The 22,754-nt window shown below is 40.9% G+C and overlaps 1 protein-coding gene across 1 annotated transcript in view; it reads left to right on the top strand.

The window, feature by feature from the left end:
* The window catches only part of map3k20a (mitogen-activated protein kinase kinase kinase 20a), a 42,425-nt gene that overhangs the window by 9,423 nt on the left and 10,248 nt on the right, over positions 1-22,754 (top strand). The window contains 5 exon segments of the mRNA XM_052141760.1: positions 3,596-3,730; positions 7,377-7,450; positions 8,938-9,028; positions 21,586-21,702; positions 21,950-22,030. Coding sequence (XP_051997720.1) covers positions 3,596-3,730; positions 7,377-7,450; positions 8,938-9,028; positions 21,586-21,702; positions 21,950-22,030 — 498 coding nt within the window.

The following is a 22,754-nucleotide window of genomic DNA, read 5'->3' as shown; positions in this document are numbered from 1 at the left end:
ATGAACGAAAACTTTTGCTTTTGTGATACTACAATACATTTGTCCCACTAGGTCCAAGACGACTGCCATATCAGGGATGAAAAAACGACTGAGTGAATCTTTATTACAATATGGCTCTTATTAAATGTATCTTTAAAAAGAAAGATGTGGCAGGGCGGGGCCGGGTCGTGATCATACACACCCGGTCCCTTATCAGGCTAATCAAGCCTCCGAGAGGGATAAAGGTCGACTGCAGAGGATTGTGCGGGAGAGAGATAGTTTACGGACATTACGGTGTGTTTATGTCTGTTTTAAGTTTACCAATTAAAATATTATTTACATCGTCAAGCCAGTTCTTGCCTCCTCCTTTCCATTGATCTGCTTTACACTGCTGCCAGGGGCTGGTGCCGAAGCCCGGGAAGGAGGAGGGATGCCCGTTGCGGAGTCCTCGACACTGCCGTCAACCCAGGGGCGCGCCGCTGCCATCCACCGAAGGAGGGAGTAGACCGACTGTCCGGACGCGGTGAACGGCCGCCGTCCATGAGGCGAGTGAGGACTGGACTCCCCGGCTGCCTGGAGCGATGTAGCCGCTGCCAGGAGCGGAAGAGAGCCCTGCCATCCCCCAGAAACGGGGAGGGGTCAGAGGAAGACCTCTGGAGGAGAAAAAATAGGGATAAAGGTCGACTGCAGAGGATCGTGCGAGAGAGAGAGAGAGAGATAGTTTACGGACATGTCCATCATGTGTGTGTTTGTCTTTTAGGTTTATCTGCAGAGGATCGTGCGAGAGAGAGAGATAGTTTATGGACATGTCCGTCGTGTGTGTGTTTGTCTTTTAGGTTTATCATTAAAACTATTATTTATATTGTCAAGCCGGTTCTCGCATCCTCCTTTGCATTGATTCCTTTACAAATGTATTGCAATTTATTTATCTAAAAAGATTCTACTTATACAGTGTTGGACAGATAAAAGCTTTTAACTGGTGTGACTCAAAATTGTCATTCATATAATTAGGGGCCGAGCACCAAAGGTGCATAGGCATCTATTGTATCCATTAGTCGTCTTCTTCTTCTTCTTCTTCTTCTTCTTGCTATGGCAGCCTATAGAACCATACACAGGAAGTTATGAAATGTGGCACACTAATAAAGGACACACTCAACTATAACTGACCCAAATTTGGGGTCTATAACTCTTCCTTGGGTCATGGCCAATCTTTTGAAATACCATAACATTTTGCCCCGCCCTTTCGTTTTCCCGCTATTTAGAATTTTCAGAAAAACCTACTTTATTTAACTCCTCCTAGACCGTTTGTCTGATTTGTACGAAATTTGTCATGTATCATCTAGACACTGCAAAAAAAATTTACTAAAGCTTTTTGATAGACCAAACTGTTTTCGAATACCATTTCAACTAATTTGACGGCGAGACCACCAAAATGGACATGAGGCTGTATCTTCGCAACGCTTTGGCTTATTGTCACGAAACTTGGTATATGTTATAGTCATAGTGTCACCTAGTGGTCAGCAGGTATTAATAATTGCTATTTTTGTTTTTAACTTTTTAATAGTTTGGATAGTCTCTTTGGATTCCTTAAGGAAGGAGTCAAATTATACAACATTTTCTAATGTGTGCTATATTAGGCAAAAGCCATTTTGAATGCATTGGCTTATCATTATGAAATTTGGTATGTGTCATAGGGGCCATGTCCTGAAGGTACACAAAATTATTTGGGAACAGCGCCACCTAGTGTTCAAAATATATGATAAAATGTTTATAACTTTGGACTTTTTATAACTTTTTATAGGACTTTTATAGGATTACTTTGGCCTATTTTTATCTTCCTTGGGTCATGCCGAGCACAATGATACCACATTTGCCATGGTCCACTATATTTCCTGTCTGCCATTTTGAATTGAATTGAAAACCTACTTTTTCAGACTCCTCCTTGGCCGTATGTACGATTTGCTCAAAATATTGCCTGTATCATCTAGAGAGGCTGTATCTCGGTGACACTGTCATATTGAAACAAAATTTGGTTTATGTCCTCACTTCCATGCCTTGAGGGTACCTGAGCACTTTGGACACAGCGCATCCTAGTGGTACAGAAACCTGGAAAATTGCTTTTGGACAATTTCTTTTCAGTAATTTAGGCTATAATTATGACACTAATACCAAAATGTATATTTTACCTTATGATATTGCTCTGAGATTCCATATGAAGGTTCAGGATGGTGTCAGCTAGTGGTAAGAACTTATCATAAATGGTTCTATGAACAAATTGCCTTTATACTGCTTGATCTAATATTATGATTTTGGCCTCATTGGATTGGCCAGCAATGCTTGCTAAGCTGCTAATACTGCTTCTTAAGTGCCCTGCCCCTTTAATTGCTGCTTGTAGCAATATTTATACATCTAGGTTTGTTTATTCATTAATTCTGTCTGTATTTACTGTCTAAACTGTATAACACATAGTCTTTTAATTCTAGGAATTCACTTATATGGACAATGCTAAAGTAATCCCCAAAACAGCCTTATAGATTTTAGATTGAAACATTGTTTAATGAAACCTTTAAAGTATTGCTACATGAGTTTTAGCGTTGATAACATAAAACATTTCAATATTTTCACACAGTGGGTCTGGGTAGCTCAGCGAGTAAAGACGCTGACAACCACCTCTGGAGTTGTGAGTTCGAATCCAGGGTGTGCTGAGTGACTCCAACCAGGTCTCCCAAGCAACCAAATTGGCCTGGTTGCTAGGGTGGGTAGAGTCACATTGGGTTAACCTCATCGTGGTCGCTATAATGTGGTTCTCGCTCTCGGTGGGGCACGTGGTGAGTTGTGCGTGGATGCCACGGAGAATAGCGTTCCTACAACAAGCCACGTGATAAGAATATTTTCACACAAAAAAGCCTCTGCTAGAATATCTTAATAAGAAACTCCTCTCATGGTAAAGGAATATTCTGGGTTAAATAAAAGTTAAGCTCAATCAGCAGCAGTTGTGACATAATGTTTATTACCACAAAAAATTATTTCAACTCATCCCACCTTTTCTTAAAAAAAAAAAGAAGCAAAAATCAAAGTTACATTGAGACATTAACAATGGAAGTGGGGGCCAATTTTTTGAGTGTTTAAAGGCAGAAATGTGAAGAGTTTATGTGGAGGCGGGGGCAGGGGCGTGGTCGAGTGCAGGACTCTGGAGAGCAAGGTCAGGGGAAGTGAGTGGTAATAATTTCACACCTGTGATCACAAGGATTCACATCTGTGGATAAATATATACTAAAAAACAAGACATTATTCTATCTATCTATCTATCTATCTATCTATCTATCTATCTATCTATCTATCTATCTATCTATCTATCTATCTATCTATCTATCTGTCCATCCATCTGTCCGTCCACCCATCAATACATCCATCTATCTTTCATATATTCACATCCATCCATTAGTCCGGCTGTCCATCCGTCTGTCTGTCCATCCATCCATCTGTCTTTCATATATCCACATATGCATCCATCTGTATGTCCGGCCTTCCATTGATCCATCCATCCATCTATCCTTCTATCTTTCCATATACCTGCATATCCGTCTGTCCATCGTTCTATCCGTCTCATCCAAAGGACAGTGCCATTTCACAGTATAGTATCCCCGTCACAATACAGAATCACATAACTGGACAGAGACTGCTGCTGCTATCAGAGAGTGACATGAGAGATCTTGGTGTGACATCAAAAGGACATATTATACATTTCAAGGTAGTACACTAACGTTCATTTGAGATAGGATGCAGATTCAGAAAATGTGCAAGGAGAAGCCCAGGTAGCAGCAGTGCAGATGTCTGCCAACAAAACTCCTCTAAAAACAGCCCATGAAGATGAGATGGCCCTAGTGGAATGGCAAGTTAGCCCCCAGGGCAATGGTTGCCTTGCTGCCTTGTAAGCCAGTTTCCACTATCCAGTTTGACAACCTCTGGTTTGACACTGGAGCGTTATCTTCACACCACCATAGCAGACAAATAACTGGTCTGACTGTCTAAATTGAGCAGTAGTGTCCACATAACACTTCAAGGCACGAACAGGACACAAAAGTTGAGCACTTGAGTCAGACCCTGAAGAAGTCTGCAAAGAGGCCAGTTCAATGTGCTGATTTTTGAACTGAGGTAGAAGGACTTTTAGAAGAAAAGAAGGATTGGGTTGTATGACCACCCCGGAGTCATCCAGCAACCAATGCAAGCACAATTTGCTAACAGACAGCACGTGCAACTCACTGACTCCTTTCGCAGTAGCAATAGCCAACAAAAAAGCAGTCTTCGAGGTTAAACATTTAGTGTCAATTCGTTGCAAGGGCTCAAATTGGGATGAGCAAAGGAATGCAAGCACGAGAGGCAAATCCCACACGGGAAAGTGAGGATTCCGAGCAGGCTTCAGACGGCATGCTCCCTTCAGAAAACTGCAGACAAGACTGTTAGATCCAAGAGAAGATCCCCCAATTGGAACACGATATGCAGAAATCGCAGCGACACACACTTTCAATGTCGAAGCCACTATGCCCTCCTCCAGTAAATGTTGAAGAAAGCTTAAGGTGCTCGGAATGTCACATGTTGCAGGATTGAGACTCTGCTTCTCACACCATGCAGAAAAAAGCCGCAGGAATACAATGTTCCAGAGAAGGATTTAACCCAATGGCCGGACCCAAAGCTGCAGACGAGCTGAATCCAGGTGCCAGAGGCTGGCCTCCAGCTGGAAGAGGAGGTCCTTCCTGGGGGGAAGCTTCCATGGATTGCGTGACAGAAGTCTCAGCAACAAAGGAAACCATGCTCTGGCTGGCCATAGCGGTGCCATGAGTAGCACTCTGTGCTTGCACAGGGAGATCCTGTGTAACGCATATAGTAGGCAGTTCGGCCATTTGTGAGACAGTGCATCCTGGCCCAAGGGGCTGGACACTTCTGTCCTTGCAAACCATAGATGAGTATGAGTGATAACCTCCGAAGCAAAAAGATCCACCTCTGTGTGACTGGGCGTCCTCACCCGAAGGAGGAAGCCCAGCCGATGTTTCTGCATCCGACTGGACGAGCCAACTTCGCGGGCCCCGAACAAGAGGTCAAACTCGCACTGAGATGAGCCGGCGGACTCATTCGGAACCCTGATCGGGGCAGACGAGCATGCTGGGGAATGGGAGGTTCGTGGGGATTTACCTGGCAGAGATGGTCCCACTGAGGTCCCCAAATTGCCCCCAGTGCTAGCCGTGCTGGCCTCCTAGGTAGAAGGACCAAGGTGGGGAGCCGCTGGGGTGGCTTGCTTTTTACGAAGGCAAGCCGCGACCGCAAAATTGCCTTAGTCATTTTCTTGCAGTGAGAACATGACCAATCCATGAACGATGTCTTTGCGTGGGCAGGGCCCAGGCACGAAAGACAGTGATTGTGGCCGTCAGAAGGCGAGCGATAATGACCGCAACCGGGAATAACACACAGACGGAAAGACATCTTTAAAAAGACGCGATGTTTCCGTGTGTGCCACTCTTCTAGAATATACTCTTTTAGGATTTCTACTCTTTTAGAATATACTCTTTTAGTTTGTTCTGCCGAATTACCCAGGGGCAATCTCTGCAGTGCACCAGTGCAGAGGGGGGAGAAGCTGCTATAATGAGCCGTCAGAATACAGCAGATGTGAATGGAAGCTGTGGGAATTCAGCTCAATCAATAGTGACCGTTCTGCTCCGAAGAGAAAATCTGAATGAGTGGTTCGCACCCCAGCTCCTTTATATCCGTATGTTTGGGGGAGTGGCATGCAAATACAACTCACCTTTTCCCATTGGCCTTTTATCAAAGATCAGAGGCTTTCGGGCTCCCAAGTGTGACCCCTAGTGTCACTTCATTGACACAACGTCGAGTGAGTGACAGACAGGGAACTAAAATTCTCTCATCAGTTACTCACCCTCATGCCATCCCAGATGTGTATGACTTTCTTTCTTCTGCTGAACACAAACAAATGTTTGTCAATAGATCAATATTTAAGTCTTTTTGTTTTACTATAATCTCCACTTTCACATTATTTTTCTTTTGTTTTTGTCTCACATTCTTTGTACATATCGCCACCTACTGGGCAAGGAGGAGAATTTTTAGTTGTTTCTCACAAACAACTATTATATAGCTTCTGAAGACATGGATTTACCCACTGGAGTCTTGTGGATTAATTTTCTGTTTCATTTATGTGCTTTTCAGAGCTTCAAATGTTCTGATCACCATTCACTTGCATCGTATGGACCAACAGAGCTGAAATATTATTCTAAAAGTCTTAGTTTGTGTTTGGCGAAATAAAGAAAGTCATGCATACCTGGGATGGTATGGAAGTGAGTAAATAGCTGGGTTTCCATCCAACAGTTTTTAATGCTCATTTTCAAATAGCACATAAAAAATCCTGAATGGAAATGCACGATATGCAAATAAACTCTCAAAATCTGCATAAAATTTGATGCGCTTGGAGAAGGTGGATTTTTGCATTAGTAAAAATTTGCATTAAGGTGATGGAAAGAGTTTATTCACAAAACGATTATGTGTTTTACTTTTGACCATTCGATGTGACTGGCCCAACTAAAGGTCCAACCTTGGCACACAATTCTTCATGCCCTTGGCATTAGGAAGACTAACCCAGAGCTGATCTTTAAAGTGGGTCCTCACAATCCGCCAGACCAGAGGCAGAGGCTGGCGGTGTATGGGCATCGCATACATTTCAGCCCTTTTTATATCAGATATTACGTTTATTCTGTGGCATCTCCTGGCAGCATTTAATAAAACTAGATAAAATTGCTCAGATCCTGCGAATAAAACTCTCCCCGAAGCAAGGAGGTTATTCAGCTGCTTTATCAAGACAAGGCAGGCCCCCTCAAGATAATGTGCATGATGACATAGTGGAGGGAAACGCGCAACAATACATATTTTCTTTAACAAAATTTTTAGAAATGCGCTTAAAAAATGTTAAACATTAAGATGGAAACCCAGCTAATGATGAGAGAATGTTAATTTTTAGGTGAACTATCCCTTTAAATCTCTTAAGCTATGTAAGAGCAACCACTGAGCAATTTTCCCAGGAAAATGCTAGTAACTGTCAGCACACATCTAAACCTGTAAGGCATTAGTATGTGAGCTCCATAGAGAGCACGATTAGTTGAATGAATTACACTAGATGTATATGGCATATCACAAAGTATGAATTACATGTTCATAAGTGACACAGCAGCAAAACAACAATTAATACCACTGTGTAAGTCCATTAACAGGTACTAATTATGTTACATTCACACACAGTTGGTCATTGGCTGATTGTCAGTGCGCTGCATAACGCCTTCATAATTCCATCTCGTAATGTTTTAAACATTATGTCAAATCTTTTTTTTTTTTTGCAGACTGAAATTAAGAAACTTACCCATGACTACCTGAGTCTGTTCCACTTTCCCCCATTGATCAAGTCATGTGGTCTGTCTGTCTATCCATCCATCCATCCATACAAGCCTAATCTCATAAATATTACGTGACCGTGGCAACAATTTAGCTAAACGAAATTACGTGCTTCATTACAAGTTATGTTGCAGTTTCCCAATGAAATGTCCAGTGGTGAGCGACAAAAGCGAGAGGAATGGTTAGGCTTGGGATCGATGCCTTTTTCCCGCATTGATATTTGAAATATCAAAATAACGATTATAGATATATATCAGGATTTTTTCAGACATAAATATGAATAGCCGTTTCACAATAGTCTTTCTTTTCAAACATTTTTCTCAACAAAACATTGGTAATGTGTGCGCTGCAGGGTAAATTAAAGGGGGTTGCACACCAGACTGTCTGGCGGATGACATGGTGTTTTCTAAAATTAGAAGTCAATATTTTCTATGAAGGTACATACACAGCACAGTCTTGCCATCTCTCGAGACAGCTCTAAAATCTGCAGCGCCACGGAGCATAGAGAAATTGCATGAAAATTAATTTTTTGTTTTTACATTTTTTAAATTTATTTTTTTAAATGTATCCCCTTTTCTCCCAATGTTGGAATGGCCAATTCCCACTACTTACTAGGTCCTCATGGTGGCGTGGTTATTCACTTCAATCCGGATGGCGGAGGACAAGTCTCAGTTGCCTCCACTTCTGAGACTGTCAATTCGCAGGTCTAAACACGTGGCTCGCTGTTCATGACACCGCAGAGGCTCTGCATGTGGAGGCTCATGTTAAACTCCACGCACAACTTACCACACGCCCCATCAAGAACCACTGACCGTGATCACTAGGAGGTTACCCCATGTGTCTCAACCCTCCCTAGCAACCGGTCCAGGTTGCTTAGGGGACTTGGCTGGAGTCCCTCAGCACACTCTGGATTCAAACTCGCAACTCCAGGGGTGGTAGTCAGCGTCAATATTCTCTGAGCTACCCAGGCCCCCATAATAATTTCTAATCTTTCAGTTTGTGCACTTAAACCAGTTTCATACACTAACCTGTAAACTCATGAATTTCACTTCTATTCTTTAAGTACAAAAACCTTTGCAACTGTTGTGTATAAGCATCCTGTGCAAGGAGCTCTACAAATCCTATGTTGTGATTCCTGTGCCTTGCAACCTGCTTCAGTAAATTTAATATCACCCCCTTGTGGTCTCCCAATGCTATCACGTCAAACATTCAGTAGAATAAATAAATGGATAAAATAACTTGCCAAACAATAATCGATATATCAATATTTAATGACATACCTAGAAATGGTGTCATAATCAGCCAGGTTTTTAAGGTGAATATTAGATTGAATTTTACCTAGGAAAACGTACCTCCCTAACCTAAAACTTTAAACTAAAAAGCTAATTAGAGGTAAACAAAACATCCTTGCCCTAAACCAACACCTTAACCTAACTGATGGTGTCCAAAAAAGCAAATATGAAATGACACTTTTCGTTGTGTCAGCTAGCGTGCTTGGCTGGCCTCGAGCCTCTGTCTCCCGAGTCCAAAGGACTTGAGGAAAACTGTAAATCTGGAGTTGGTGTTTGGATATCACTGGAAAGCAGGCACAGGCCCTACAGTAAATTACACTGCCATTACTCACCACTTTATTATGTGTAGGATCCATTTAGCCTATGTTGTAAAAATGTATCCACATGATCTTTATTTTTGGCCTTATATTTTTATATCACTTACAAGACAGATTACATTTTTTTTAATGGTATTAGTAAAGTATTTTGTTGGCACTATACAAAACTTCAACTGGATTTTTTACTGTGAAATAATTAATTTCACTTCTCAACAACTTCTCTGGGTGATGTAGCTTGCTGTGTCATCACAAAGCAAAGCTGCCCCTTGTAAGAATAGGATGTGTTCTTTAGGAATGTGTTTCTTGTCTCTACTCTCACGTTTCACACATAGTTCAAACATGTATGTCACCCCCATATAAGGTAAAAACTATTTCATTGGTGGGGTTCCAGTGAAATGTGTTTTTTCTGGACCATATAACACAGTGCTGAACAATAAACTTTGAAGAAGGATCTGATAGCATTAGGTCTGTGTCGTTTCTTTTTTCCCTCAGCTGAGCTGTATCGAGACGCAGATCAACAAAGTCAATTAAATACATTGGATGACAAAATTATCAAACAGTTTGGGGGCTCGTCCGGGATCTCTCCAGACAGGTAAGACTGATTTAAGTATCAAGTATTCCTGTCTGATGAGAGATTGAATAAAACGTAGTTTAATTTGGCTCGATATTAACTCCGTTAATAACTCTGCTCGGGGGCCCCTTCAGAGGGAGGAATTTGCCCTATTATGAAATAGGAAGGAGGGTTTAGCTCTATTGTAAAATAGGGAAAACCCCACAACCGCAGCAGTAGTTTAAAAGATATCCTTAGTCTGGTATGAATAAGAAGAGGACGGGAATTGTCCTAAGGAAAAGACGAAGAGAAATTTTATCTGCATGAACCGTGTCGATCGGGAATTTTATTGAAGTGTTTATTAAAAGGGTGACATTATCGGACAGGAAATAAGCCATCCTCCATCGAAAGAAAATCCAAAATGATGGATGTTTTGAGCCATATATCAGCAATTTGGTTGGGTGGTCAGAGAAAGGAGAAAGAAAAAAGGAAGAAAAAAAAAGGAAAAAACTTAATTAGATCAATTCATGAGTAAATCCAAATCTATGGTAAAAAGGGTCAAAGGATCCTCAGTGAGATTATAAATACATAAAAGTGTCATACGAGGTGTGGAAGAAAATAAAACCATTCTGGGACAAAGGTCCTGAACAAAAAGAGACTAATCAAATGCTCACAGCGGTCTCGGTTTCAAAACAAGCTGCCTAAATATGATATTGTTGTGAATAAAGCTTTAACCCCTAACCTCCCAAAGACATCATGTGCACTGTTGTATCCCGATTTAACACAATTTAAAGGCAACTCTTTCGCTGCAGCCGCAGACGTATTCTATTCAGATTCAAAGAAAGATACGAGCGACGGTACAACATCTGCATTTCCTTTAATCAAGTGCCCAGACGGATATAAAATCGTTTCACTAACATTGACGCTGACTATATGCAAATAATTACTATATAAAACCCGCATATCTTAATCATCAATACGGACGCATCTAAATGTTCATTAACAGCGCATTACTATGAGGGCTCTATTACGGGACACACTCTAAACTCTGTGGGAATTAATGGCATTCCTGTGAAGTGTAATATGACACCAAAATTAACCGTAACATCTCTAGATAACACAAACTTGTTTAAAATGCATGATTTTGTGATTTTGCCTGACTCTCCATTCTGCCTACTGGTCTGTGATCCGATGCATAAAATTGAGAAAAAGAACTTTGGATTCTAGCTCATTACAATTGCTGTTTCCCTCAGTATATTTTCAGTCTGTGTATACAGGACATTATGGAGAAGTTTGCAGCTCAACGTCTGACAACACTTCTGCTACGAAACAGGAAATGCTCAACGTCGACCCAGCGCTATGGGCCGCCCTCAAAGATGAGGCGGGCCTTATTGACGTAAGACCATATGTTGCCAAACACTGCTCTAACCTACCAAAATACTGCAACAGTATCCACTTTCCAAAGAAAAAGAACAAGGCATTGGCCCAATAATACAGCAATGCCTGTAACAAGGTATTTTGAAACACATTCACTCATCATATAAATCACCAATTAATCCTATGAAGAAAGCTAATAATACATGGCGATTAACGCAAGATTTGAAAAAATGAATGCCATTGTCACCAGTGGTACCGGATATGTGCACTACTATTAACTAAATTCCAGCAGACCACACTCATTTTACTATTATTAATTTGTGTTCTGCATTCTTCAGTGTCAGTCATGGCTGATATGCAGCCGCTGTTCGCATTCACATATGGAGGCCAATAGTAACAGAATGCCCCAGGAATTTAGAGACTCGCCTGCTGTGTTCTCTGCTGTAGTGCACGCTACTTTGAAGGACACCAAGCTGCCACCTGTCTATTGCAATATGCTGACAACATTCTGCTTTCCGGCCCGGACATCAAGTCATGCACAAACGATTCAAAGATTCTGGTGAAGTGTCTGAAACCAACAAAGTCAGGTGAACCAAAGTGGGCCCAACAACTGAACTGCCGGTGACCAGAACAGGGGTGCTGACTGACCTTCAACCGCAGTGGATCCACACTAGTCGCGTGATGCTTGCTCCAAAGGAGGGCCTTACTGATTCAAGGTGAACGGTGAAAGCACTGGAGGAGCTGAACACGCAGCGCCAGTGCCCAACCGGGAATCTGCGAATTAGGAGGACCCGAGGAGGGACACGGAACTGTCAACATGAAGACGTAATTCACAAGTGTAATTCCAATTCCTAGAAATAATGTATGATGGTTTATGTTTTATGGTAATGTTACAGGAAGATGTTTCTGTTATGAAGGTATGGGTAAACACCCAGAAACGCAGGTACATAGAAGGTGATGCCTCAAGTGAACCTGAAGTATATCTAGACAGTATTGTACAGCCAAGAGGTATTAAATGTTTGATTACCTCTTGGCTAAAGATGGAGAAGGAGTATGTAAAATGTTTAGTGACAAATGCTATACATAGATCCTGGGTCACATTGATGATGGTGAATTCATGAAGGTATGAAAGGAAATGGATAAGTTGAATAAAGAATTAGCTGATAACATCAGGGAATATGGGGACATTTTTCAATGTGTTTGGGTGGTTCGCACCCTGGATGTCTTCCATTATATCGATTGCTGTATGCATTCTACTTATGTTATTATTTTGGCCCATGTTTGCTACAATTATTAATGCAAAAGTTGAATGTGATGATAAACAGGCATAATATCACCATGCTCCATTATGTGTGTATACCTAATACTGATGTTGGTTGAGAAGGCTACGTGATCCATTCAGGATCAAAGTGGGCAATGTGAAATAATTAATGCTTCTCAACAACTTCTCTGGGTGATGTAGCTTGCTGTGTCATCACAAAGCAAAGCTGCCCCTTGTTAGAATGTTTCTTGTCTCTACTCTCAAGTTTCACACATAGTTCAAACATGTATGTCACCCCCATATAAGGTAAAGAACTATTTCATTGGTGGGGGTCCAGTGGAATGTGTTTTTTCTGGACCATATAACACAGTGCTGAACAATAAACTTCTGATAGCATTGGGTGTCTGTGTCATTTCTTTCTTCCCTCAGCTGAGCCGTACCGAGACAGGGATTGCAGATGAACAAAATAAATTAAATACATTGGATGACAAAATTATCTAACATTTACATTCTAAATGTGAATGGTGCTTGTTAACTCTAAATGATGATTCTCAAATGTTTTTTGTCTGAAGCTTTTATTTGCACCATCCACACACACAAACTAACTTACTCCCATTCACTTCTCCCAACACCCTCTCTCTCTATAGACACAAGACTATAGCTCAACTTAATAATCTCCCCTTTAAAAAAAAACACTCAATACATATATTACAGGAACACCTTATAAAGGAAATTAATATAGATATTTGTCTTTTTTTTTTTGTTATTTAGACTTTTTCATGCTCCCATACACCCTCACTTAAAGTCTTCAGAAGAAGTAATGTAGAGGTACCCTTTTTTAGTTAGACAGTCAGCAAGCTGATTCTTTGTGGCAGACCAAAGGATTTTCTGGACACTTCCAGAATGGATTAGCTCCTTTATGCTCCTAAAGACGAAGTCTCTTTTCTGTGACAGACTTTGTGAACTTCACAGCATCTAGAAGGGAAAGATTATGGGTCACACAAATTGTCAAGTTACTCAAATTTCTGTCACCTGATGTAACTTCTGAGTAAACTGCAGTCAAACACATCCCATTATCAATTCCATCGGTGAGTGCCAAGGTTTCTCCTGCCATAATATTTCTGACAACTCTTCTGATTCTCTTAGACTGCCAGGAGATAGGCGAGAATGTTCCATCTTCTCCCATCAACAAGATAAGGTGGCCACCCTGAGTACCACCATCTGAAACATTTCCCATCGAGGCATCACTGAACACAAACAGTTTTAGGGAGCTGACACTTCCTAGGTTCTGAAAATTCAGTTTTCTGATAATCATGTTTGCATCATGTAAAGTCTGAACAGTAGCATGTTTTGTTGTAGAAGCAAGGATAGACGTGTCACACATTACATCTGGTCTACGTACTCTGTCTGGCAACCCAAAGAATTTGGCTAATCTTAGACCTCAGCATGTCAGTCTCACAGTCTGTGAGCGGAGCCTCACGTTGCACAGCTCTGGCCAGATCCATAACAATGAACTGAAGACTCTTTATATATGTGCTTTGATGTACATGTATTTCACCATGTCCAGAAGAGATATCCATTCCTACATAACTGAAACTGTTGTGTTCTTCATGTCTGACTTGAAAAGCAGATCTCAACTGTGGGATGACCAAAGAGGAAAATGTTTTGGAACCTCCCCACAAAAAATCATAAACATGAGAAGCAAGAATTCCAGTTAATTTACCACTGTCAACTATCCAGTAGAACACTGCAGGGTCAATCTGTGACACACGACCCCCCAGCTGCTCCATGGTACCTATAACCTTGTTGTACCAGTACAGAGAGGCATCTGCCACCCCATACACACATTTATTCAATTTCCACAGCGTTCATTTGCACTGCGCTTCTGGTGGAGGCCGAATGTAGACATTTCTATCCAACTCTTTTCCTTGTAGAAAGGCTGCCATAATATCCATGGAATGCAGCTGCCATTTCCTCTGACATATGACTGACATCACAATCCTTAGGGTTAGCACAAGTTGGTGAGTCTTTAGGAAGGTCACTGACATTTATTTCTTCAAAACCTCTTGCGACTAACCTAGCCTTTGGCACTAAACCATTAGGTATTTCTTTAACTGAGGACATATTTCACCTCCTTAAATACACCATTTATTTTCCAATTGTCCAGCTCAGCCTTCTTTGCTGTGACAAAAGTCTAATTTTTAATGACCAACACCACTTTCATGGTGATTACTACTTGGCAACGTACTATCTAGGGAAACAACCTGAAGGTCATCCACATGTGTCAGGTCAGCTGACCCAGTAGTGCCTATAACCGTCTTTGGGTGAATGTACTGTAGATTGCACCAGTCTTTACGTTTTCCTGTAGCTTTTCCTGCTCTGCCAAGAATTTGTGCTGTATGTAATTCACTGCTTTCTCTGTCAGTATATGTAATTTTGTTGTTTTGCTTTTAGTCTAGTAATATGATTTCCCAACTCTCCCCCTGGCTGGGTTAAAGTGTCATTTTGTTCCCAAAGTTCACCACCTTGATTCGCAGGTGCTTCTTCCACACTGTCAGTTTCACTGGCATAGTCCATTCCAGATAATCCTGGAGGCTGTGAAATAGTGTTATCCACAATGCTTTGTTTATCTGCATCTATTCTTCCTGCACTGTGCGATAGTTCTCCATTTTTCAGAGCCTGGAAAGATGCACACGAACGTAAGTACCTCCATGCCTTACAAATATAAATGCCCCATCCTAGCCAATGACGACACCTGGACCTTTCCACTGTGCACTGTCTGCATGTTTGTAGTATACTTTGTCCCCAGTTTCGTATTTTTCGTCTGTGGGCCGCAGTTGTCTCCGAAGGGCTCTTTGGATTCTCTGAGAGCATTCAGCCTCTGTAAATGCTCTTCTTGCAGCATGCCAATCTGAAACGTGCTGTCCTACACATGTACTTATACTAGTACCTTCCAGAGCTTGTGGCTTATCAGTAAGGATTGACAGTCCAAACACAAGCTGGTAGGGACTGTATCCGTGCACATTGTGCAAAGAGTTTTTTGCCATCGGTGCCCAATCCAGGGCAGTTTACCAGTCAAATCTGTTGATCCTTTTTCTCTTTTAAGAACACAGAGTCCAATTTGTCTAAAATGGCTTTCATACCATCATCTTTGTTTAAATCCTCCACCGAAATTTCCAGAGGGGCATCCCTTGCGCTCCCTGTTAGCTATAATGCAATATCCTGGGCTTGTTTCTTTCCTTCCAGTTCTGTAATGCACATTCTCCTTCATTTGTACAGAGCTGATATAACAAATTAGATTTAATACAGCTCTTGTAAAAGTGTGTTAACAGACTTTTTAGAGACAAATACAATCCAATAATAGATCCTTACTCTATTTTAAACAAATAAATCTAAACCAACACGAAATGTGATGGCATATTTAATTCATTTTTTTTTTTTAATTTTTATAAAATTCCACTTATAACAAAATTTGTGTATCATTAATTATACATTGTCATATGTACAACCAGTCAATAACTGCACTGCTTGATTTGATAGGTCACAGGTGATCATTAAATAAACAGTAACAGTTCCAGAGACAGTTAGACTGTGTTTTGTTGTCTAATGTTGTAATTCAGGCTTGTGAGACTTCAACAGTTCTGATTTAATTTTGAGTGGGACATTGATAACGTGCACATCAGTACAAGATTACTTGTATACTGGAAGCACTGCATGTTTTCATGTCTTCCAGTAGATTGAAAAGAACCGGCATATTAGAAGGATTCGTTCGGAATCGGACTATACCGGAAGCACCGTGTGTTTTGCGCTGTTGATTCAAAATAACTGGCTTCTTTGAATAATTATTTCGATAATCGAACTGTACCGGAAGTGCATACATATCGCGCTGTAAAAAGGGCCGGTTGATTGGGAATACACTGGTAGAACAGTCAGTAGAGGGCAGCGCTGCTGCAGAGATGCGCTTCTGGAAACACTGCCGTGCGTTCAGACCAGAGGAGGCAAGAGCATCAAAATTCCCTCTGGCTGCCCTGCCAACAACACTATTGAAGATTGTGGATGCTCTGATGTAGTTGAAATAGGTGGCAACATTCGTTTGGAATGTTTGGTCTTGTGATCTATATTTAAAGGGGCCGCAAAACATCCAGACATGTCGACCAGTATCTTTTTGCAGACATATCACAAGTAGCGTGTGTCCTCATGAAATATTTTAAATGTTAATGTAATAAATCGATCGATGACAGAAAGTAATTAAAATTATGTATTTTTTGTTACAAACAGGGACAGATCGTATATTACGGGAAAACCGCCATGGCAGTAATTCATTTCTACTCCATTTTGTCTTCGGAACTATTGTTTTGTTGGAACCAAAGTTTACAGTGTTGTGTTCTCTAGATTTCGCTAGAGCGGAGCACTTCTATATTCCAATAGGTTGCCGCCGAACCACTCAAAGCTCATTACCATATGGTTGCCCGCATTGAATTTTCCTTTGACGGCCACGATTCTGATATTTTTTAAAGAATGTAACCCTATTGTTAATTGCTGTCATTACTTTTGCATTGCTCTTTAGGCATCAGTTCCTGTGTTTACAGGGGCTTTTGTTGTATATGTTACGTCTTTTCCTAACTGAGATGTTTTGTCAGGATTGCAAAGCTCCTTGATTGGAAGTTGTCTTCCTCCAGTAAATATGCCTGATATTGCCCCCACTGAAGACTGACCACTCTCTCGCTAAATAAATTTTCGCTTCTAAAGCCTCTCATTTTTTTACTTCTCTTTCTTTCACTTAAAAAAAGCAGAAGATAAATACATTTTTTTTAAATCTAAAGTGAAGCATAGCAGACACCCCCTCTTTCCAGCGAGCCTTTGTTCAGGCCCGACACTAGAGAATGACTGCGTCTGCACTTGCCGTTTGAATTTAATCAAAAATTTAGCCAGAAGTCATTTTCTTTTTAAAAGGCAAATGTTATTTAATCTTTCAGCTGTTCATTGTCCCATCATAAATAGTCCCCTTTCAACGCGTGCGGCGGGGCTGAAGTGGAGCCGCTAATTGCCTCCCATTTCTCCTGACATGTGGTGGTTTGGCTCGGAGGAAGCTCAGCAGGGAGAAGGAAACAGGAGCCTGAGAAAATGAGAGCTAATTATTTTCCTCTGCCTGGTGTCAGCCTTCGTGTCAGCCTTGTTTTTACAAACTGCAAGGTTTTTTGCACAAAATAAAACAAACCCGCTCTGCTCTGGGGTTTTTTCTGCCTTTTTTGCTCGCTCGCTTGCTCTCTCTCTCTCTTTCTGGCGGTATCGTGGAACCAGCTGCACTTCTCAAAGCCTAAATGAGGCCCTGCGATTGTGCTTTGCCCGTCTGACAGCACTGAGTGTTGCTGTTAATGAGGATATCAGGGTTTAGTCGCCGGAAAGGTGCTGAATTATGTATGAGGTGTCATTAGAAGCTTACCACGCTGGCCGTCATTACTGCACATTGTTTCTGCTGCCGTTATTAGGCATGGCTAATGTTTGGAAAATGCTTGGTCTGTGCTCGGCCAATGTATTAGTGTGCGCATGCATGGAAGCTATGCCTTTAAGTCCCTTCCAAAAGCAACCAAACACATTCTCACAATTCTCTATTCACACTTTCCCTTCTCACCTCACAAACGGGCATGCGCTCAAGCTCTCTTAAGACTATAAAAAAAAAATTATTAGTATTTTTGTCTTGTTTTCCAATGAATATAAAGATCCCTAAAACATGATACATTTACATAAGAAGCTAAATGACTTAGCTTAAGATATTAAGACTTGTTTTCAGATATTGAACAAAATGTTTTGATATTTATGCAAAAAAAATCAATTAACAACAAAACCTTATCCTTATCCCATTTACAGATATTTTTTTTATCTTGTTTTAAGTATAAACCTAGTATCTTAGAGGACAGGGAGGGAAATTATTTTCTAAAATAGTTTGCGTTCCCTCACAGTAGTTTACGTTTCCTCGCAGTAAATTTTGTTTTCTTTTGCAATAGTTTGTGTTTCCTCACAATACATTTTGCATTCCATTCGCAATAAGTTTAGTGTTCCCTTGCAATAAGTTTTGTATTTCCTCAAAATAGTTTTATGTTCCTTCGCGAAATGCTTTGTGCTCCCTCACAATAGTTGCATTCATTCATAATAGTTTGCATTCCCTCATGTTAAATATTTCTTTTCTTCACAATTGTTATGTTCCCTCACAAAAAGTTTGGGGTTCCTTTGCAATGGTTTACTTTCCCTCGCAATACATTTTGCGTTCTTTCTCAATAAGTATTAAGTTCTGTCACAATACAGTATATTTTGTGTTCCTTTGTGTAAAGGAGTTCAATGTAAAGGAGGAGGCGAGAACTGGCTTCAAATCAAATCAAATCAATTTATTGTCACACAACCATATACACAAGTGCAATAGTGGGTGAAAGTCTTTTGTGCAGTTCCGAGCAACATAGCAGTCATGACAGTGACGAGACATATACCAATTTAAAATAAACAACATATTTACACAACACAATTTACATATCAAATGTACATATAATTACACAACACAATAATAATATACAATGTACAGTAAACAATACATACAATATATAATACACATACAATAAAAATAAAAAGTATATTAAAAAAATATATATACAGTAGTTGTATTGTGGAGAATAAAATTATGACAGTCCAGTGTGAGATAATAAGATTAATAAAGTGCAGTGCTGATGTATATTGATCGTGAGAGATGAAGTGTTCAAAAGTCTGATTGCTTGGGGGAAGAATCTGTTATGTAGTCGGCTGGTGCGGGTCCTGATGCTGCGATACCGCCTGCCTGATGGTAGCAGTGAGGGCAGCCCATGGCTCGGGTGGCTGGAGTCTCTGATGATTTTCACACACCGCCTGATATATTTGTCCTGGAGGGAGGGAAGCTCACCTCCGATGATGTGTCTGATAAGGGACTGGGTGTGTAAAATCACGACCCGGCCCCGCCCTCTGCCCTGTCACATTCCTCCCTCGTTTTCTCAGGCCGGGGAGCCCCGCCTTCCTGAATCTGGGAGCGGACAGGGGGAGGGAAACTCGGTCACTCCTCCACCCTCTAGTGGACAACAGCCGCACCTCCCCGAGTGGATCGGAGGCAGTCCTCCAGCCCCTGGCGGACGGAACGCCCTGCCGCATTCTCGGGGAACAGAAAGGGTCTCCCCCACCCCTGGTAGCGGTTCTCCTGCTCCAGGCGGTCGGCAGTGAGCCCCTCCCCGCTCGTGGTTGGCGGTCTCAGCCCCGCCCTCCGCCCTATCACACTTTGCAATAAGTTTTGTGTTTCCTCACAATAAGTTTTACGTTCCCTCACAATACATTTTGAATTCCTTCATAATAAGATTGGTGTTCCCTCGTAATACGTTTTGCATTTCCTTGCAATAGTTTTACATCCTTCGCGAATTGCTTTGTGTTCCCTCTCAATAGTTACATTCCTTCACAATAGTTTGTGTTCCCTTATGTTAAATTTTGTGTTCTTTCATGATAAGTTTTACATTCCCTCACAATAGTTTTAAGTTCCTTCGCAAAACACTTTGCATTCCCTCACAATAAGTTTTGGGTTGCTTCGCAATTGTTTGCATTGCCTGGCAATAACTTTTGGGTTGCTTCGCATTTGTTTGCATTGCCTCGCAATAAGTTTTGGGTTGCTTCACAATTGTTTGCATTCACAATTCACAATACATTTATCCATCTCTTACATAAATTAACCATGGTTTTACTACAGTAACCATAGGTGAACTTAACTTAATATTTTAACTATGATATTTGTGGTTAACCGTAGTAATAATGTGGAAATGAAAATTGTTATAGTTCTGCATGTCTACTGCAGGTTTACTATAGTGAAACCATTATTAATTTTCATAAGGGCATGTTTTTTGGTGGAAATTGTGGCTTTTGGCTAAAAGTTTTGTAAAAATAGTTTTGGTTTTTCTGTATTAAGCCTATTACTATGGTTTTACTACGAATAGCATGGTTATAATATGGTTACCTACTACAAATGCCATAGTTGAACTATATAGTTACTGTAGGAAAATCATGGTAAATAATGTGGTTACTTTGGTTTCATTACAAATACCAAAGTTCAATTGTGGTTACTGTAGTAAAACCATAGTTAACTTTCTGAAGGGGTGGATAAAGGTATTGCGAGGGAATGCACAACTATTGTGAGGGAATGCAAAACTATATCAGATAATACATTTCCTCCCTATCCTCTGAGGGGCATTGTAAAACCTCTATAAATTATTATACTAAACTGGTAGTCCAAGACACTCAAAGTAGGGTATACATTTAAAAATCATAGCTAATTAGGTAAACAAATTATTTAAGTTATTTTAAGTTAAAAGACATAATATTGTATATAGTTTTACTTTTCAAGTAAATGTTCCTTGTTTTAATGATGCTACAATATATTTAGTTTAAAACAAGATGAAAATACAGAGGTCGATTTATCTATTTTTTCCATGAGATGCTGTGTAAGTGTATAGTGTGTAAACCGTGCCCACGTGCATTAAGCTGTTACCTTTGACCTGAGCTGCAAGCTGGCAGATTGGACAGATCATTACCGCTCTGTCAGGGTGTAGCACTCGGTCCAGCATGCACCTCTCTCAGTCATTTGTAGTGTGCCCTCGCAGTAAGGGGCCTTATCTCCATTGCTAATGTGAATGAGAATGGATGTTAGGGTCTCAGGCTCTTGTCATGCCTTAGAAAATAACACGCTCAGTTCTCTGCACTCTGATCTTCCGTAGCTTTGAGTCCTCCCATTATGCATACAATTTTTAAACATGTTGTATATTATTTTATGCTATTTAAAAAATATATATATACTTTTTAATTTTTTTTTTAAAGTTTTTAAAATAGAATTCATATTTTAAGAAACTTTTGTCCATCAAATCAAAGTCAGGTGGTCTAATCAACATGCAGGTAGCCATTCATCTGAAAAATAGAGAACAGAGAAAGACCTCTTTAGACCCTAGTGACTGTGAAGTAAAATAATAATATTTTGACATTATGGATAGGCACATTTAAAAGAACTCATAACACATTAGCAACCACCCACAATGCCTTAGCATTGTGCAGGTGAGTTTTGCGCAGGCAAGTGATACTCATATTTTCTTTGGAAAATGTACACATTTTGATAATACCCAATGTTTCCTCTAGGTTGTACTGTTGGGTTATATTACACTCACACAGCTAATAAATGTCCAGGTCTATATATCTGTTTGTTGAAAACAAGCATCATATGTATGCCCACTTTTACCTGCACAAGACACTTTAACCTCATCCTATCTGATGATGTCTCATTTGTACCTCACTCTGTCTCTGTGACCTCTGCAGGACTGTAAATGGAAAATTTACATGGAGCGTGATGGAGATGAGGTGGCAATAGTGAATATCAGAGACTTGACCTTTAATGCTAACAGACCAGAGGTAGATGTATTAAAGATGACAAAGGTGAGAGATACAATATTTCACTGTCAATTATATTTCCATTATGTTTGCGCTCAGTTTTGAGGAATGCAGGTGACAAGACATTAGTTGAGTTTATGTTGTATAGCTGATATGATTGTGTTATAAAGCTGTTTATACCTCACAACTGATGTTTACTCCACCAACACAAGTTTTAAATGTTTCCTGAGTAGAAAGACCTTTGAGTATGTTATAATACGGTCATGCCTGATGTGCTTTACTGTTTGTGCAGCCTCCATTTGTGATTGATAAATGGATAGTCGGAATAGCAGGCACACAAACATTTGACTGCTTTGTAAACTATGAGTTCCCCGTCTGTTGCTCTCTTTGAAATTGTGACGGAGAAGCGACACTAGGGGTCTCTCTTGAGCACCGAATATAACTCTGATCTATGAAAAAAGGCCAATGAGAAGTTGGCAGCCAGTATTTGCATACCCCGCCCCCATACATACGGGTATAAAGGCGGGGAAATACTAGAGTTCATTCAGAAAATTTCTTCTGAGCCGATGGTTGTGCATGCTGCGATTTCTCCTTCTTGCATGGCAGTGCAAATTGCCCCTGGGCGCTTCGACAGTGCAGAAACCCAAACTCTAAGAGAGTTAAAAGAGTGATTTTCTCTAAAAGAGCAATACACAGCGGTGTTGAACGTCCTTTTTAAAGACGTGTTTCAGCCACTGTGTAGTTTCTGGATGCGGTTGATTTCTCCCCACCTCTGACGGTCATAAAAACTGCCTGGCGTACCTGGGTTGCGATTACACGCAGGCAGCATTTTTATGAATGGTCTATGTTTTCAGTGAGAGAACATAGCTGAGGCAGCATTGCGGTCGCGGCTACTTTTGTCATGAGAGAAAGCCACTTCAGCCGCCCCCCACGCCTCACCTCTTTCCTACAGGATTGGAGGCGATTTGGGGAAAATGACGGGCTGTGTTCCCGCGAACCACCCGCCTCCCCGGCACGCTTGCTTGCTCCCATCTGAGCTCGGGATAAGTGCGGCCCGCTTCTCGGCCTTCCTGCCGGTCCCTTGAGCTCCCGGAATT

Source organism: Xyrauchen texanus, chromosome 14, assembly GCF_025860055.1.
Source record: "Xyrauchen texanus isolate HMW12.3.18 chromosome 14, RBS_HiC_50CHRs, whole genome shotgun sequence".
NCBI classification, from domain to species: Eukaryota; Metazoa; Chordata; class Actinopteri; order Cypriniformes; family Catostomidae; genus Xyrauchen; species Xyrauchen texanus.
The sequence above is the reverse complement of the archived record's forward strand: the minus strand, read 5'-3'. Positions and strand labels throughout refer to the sequence as shown.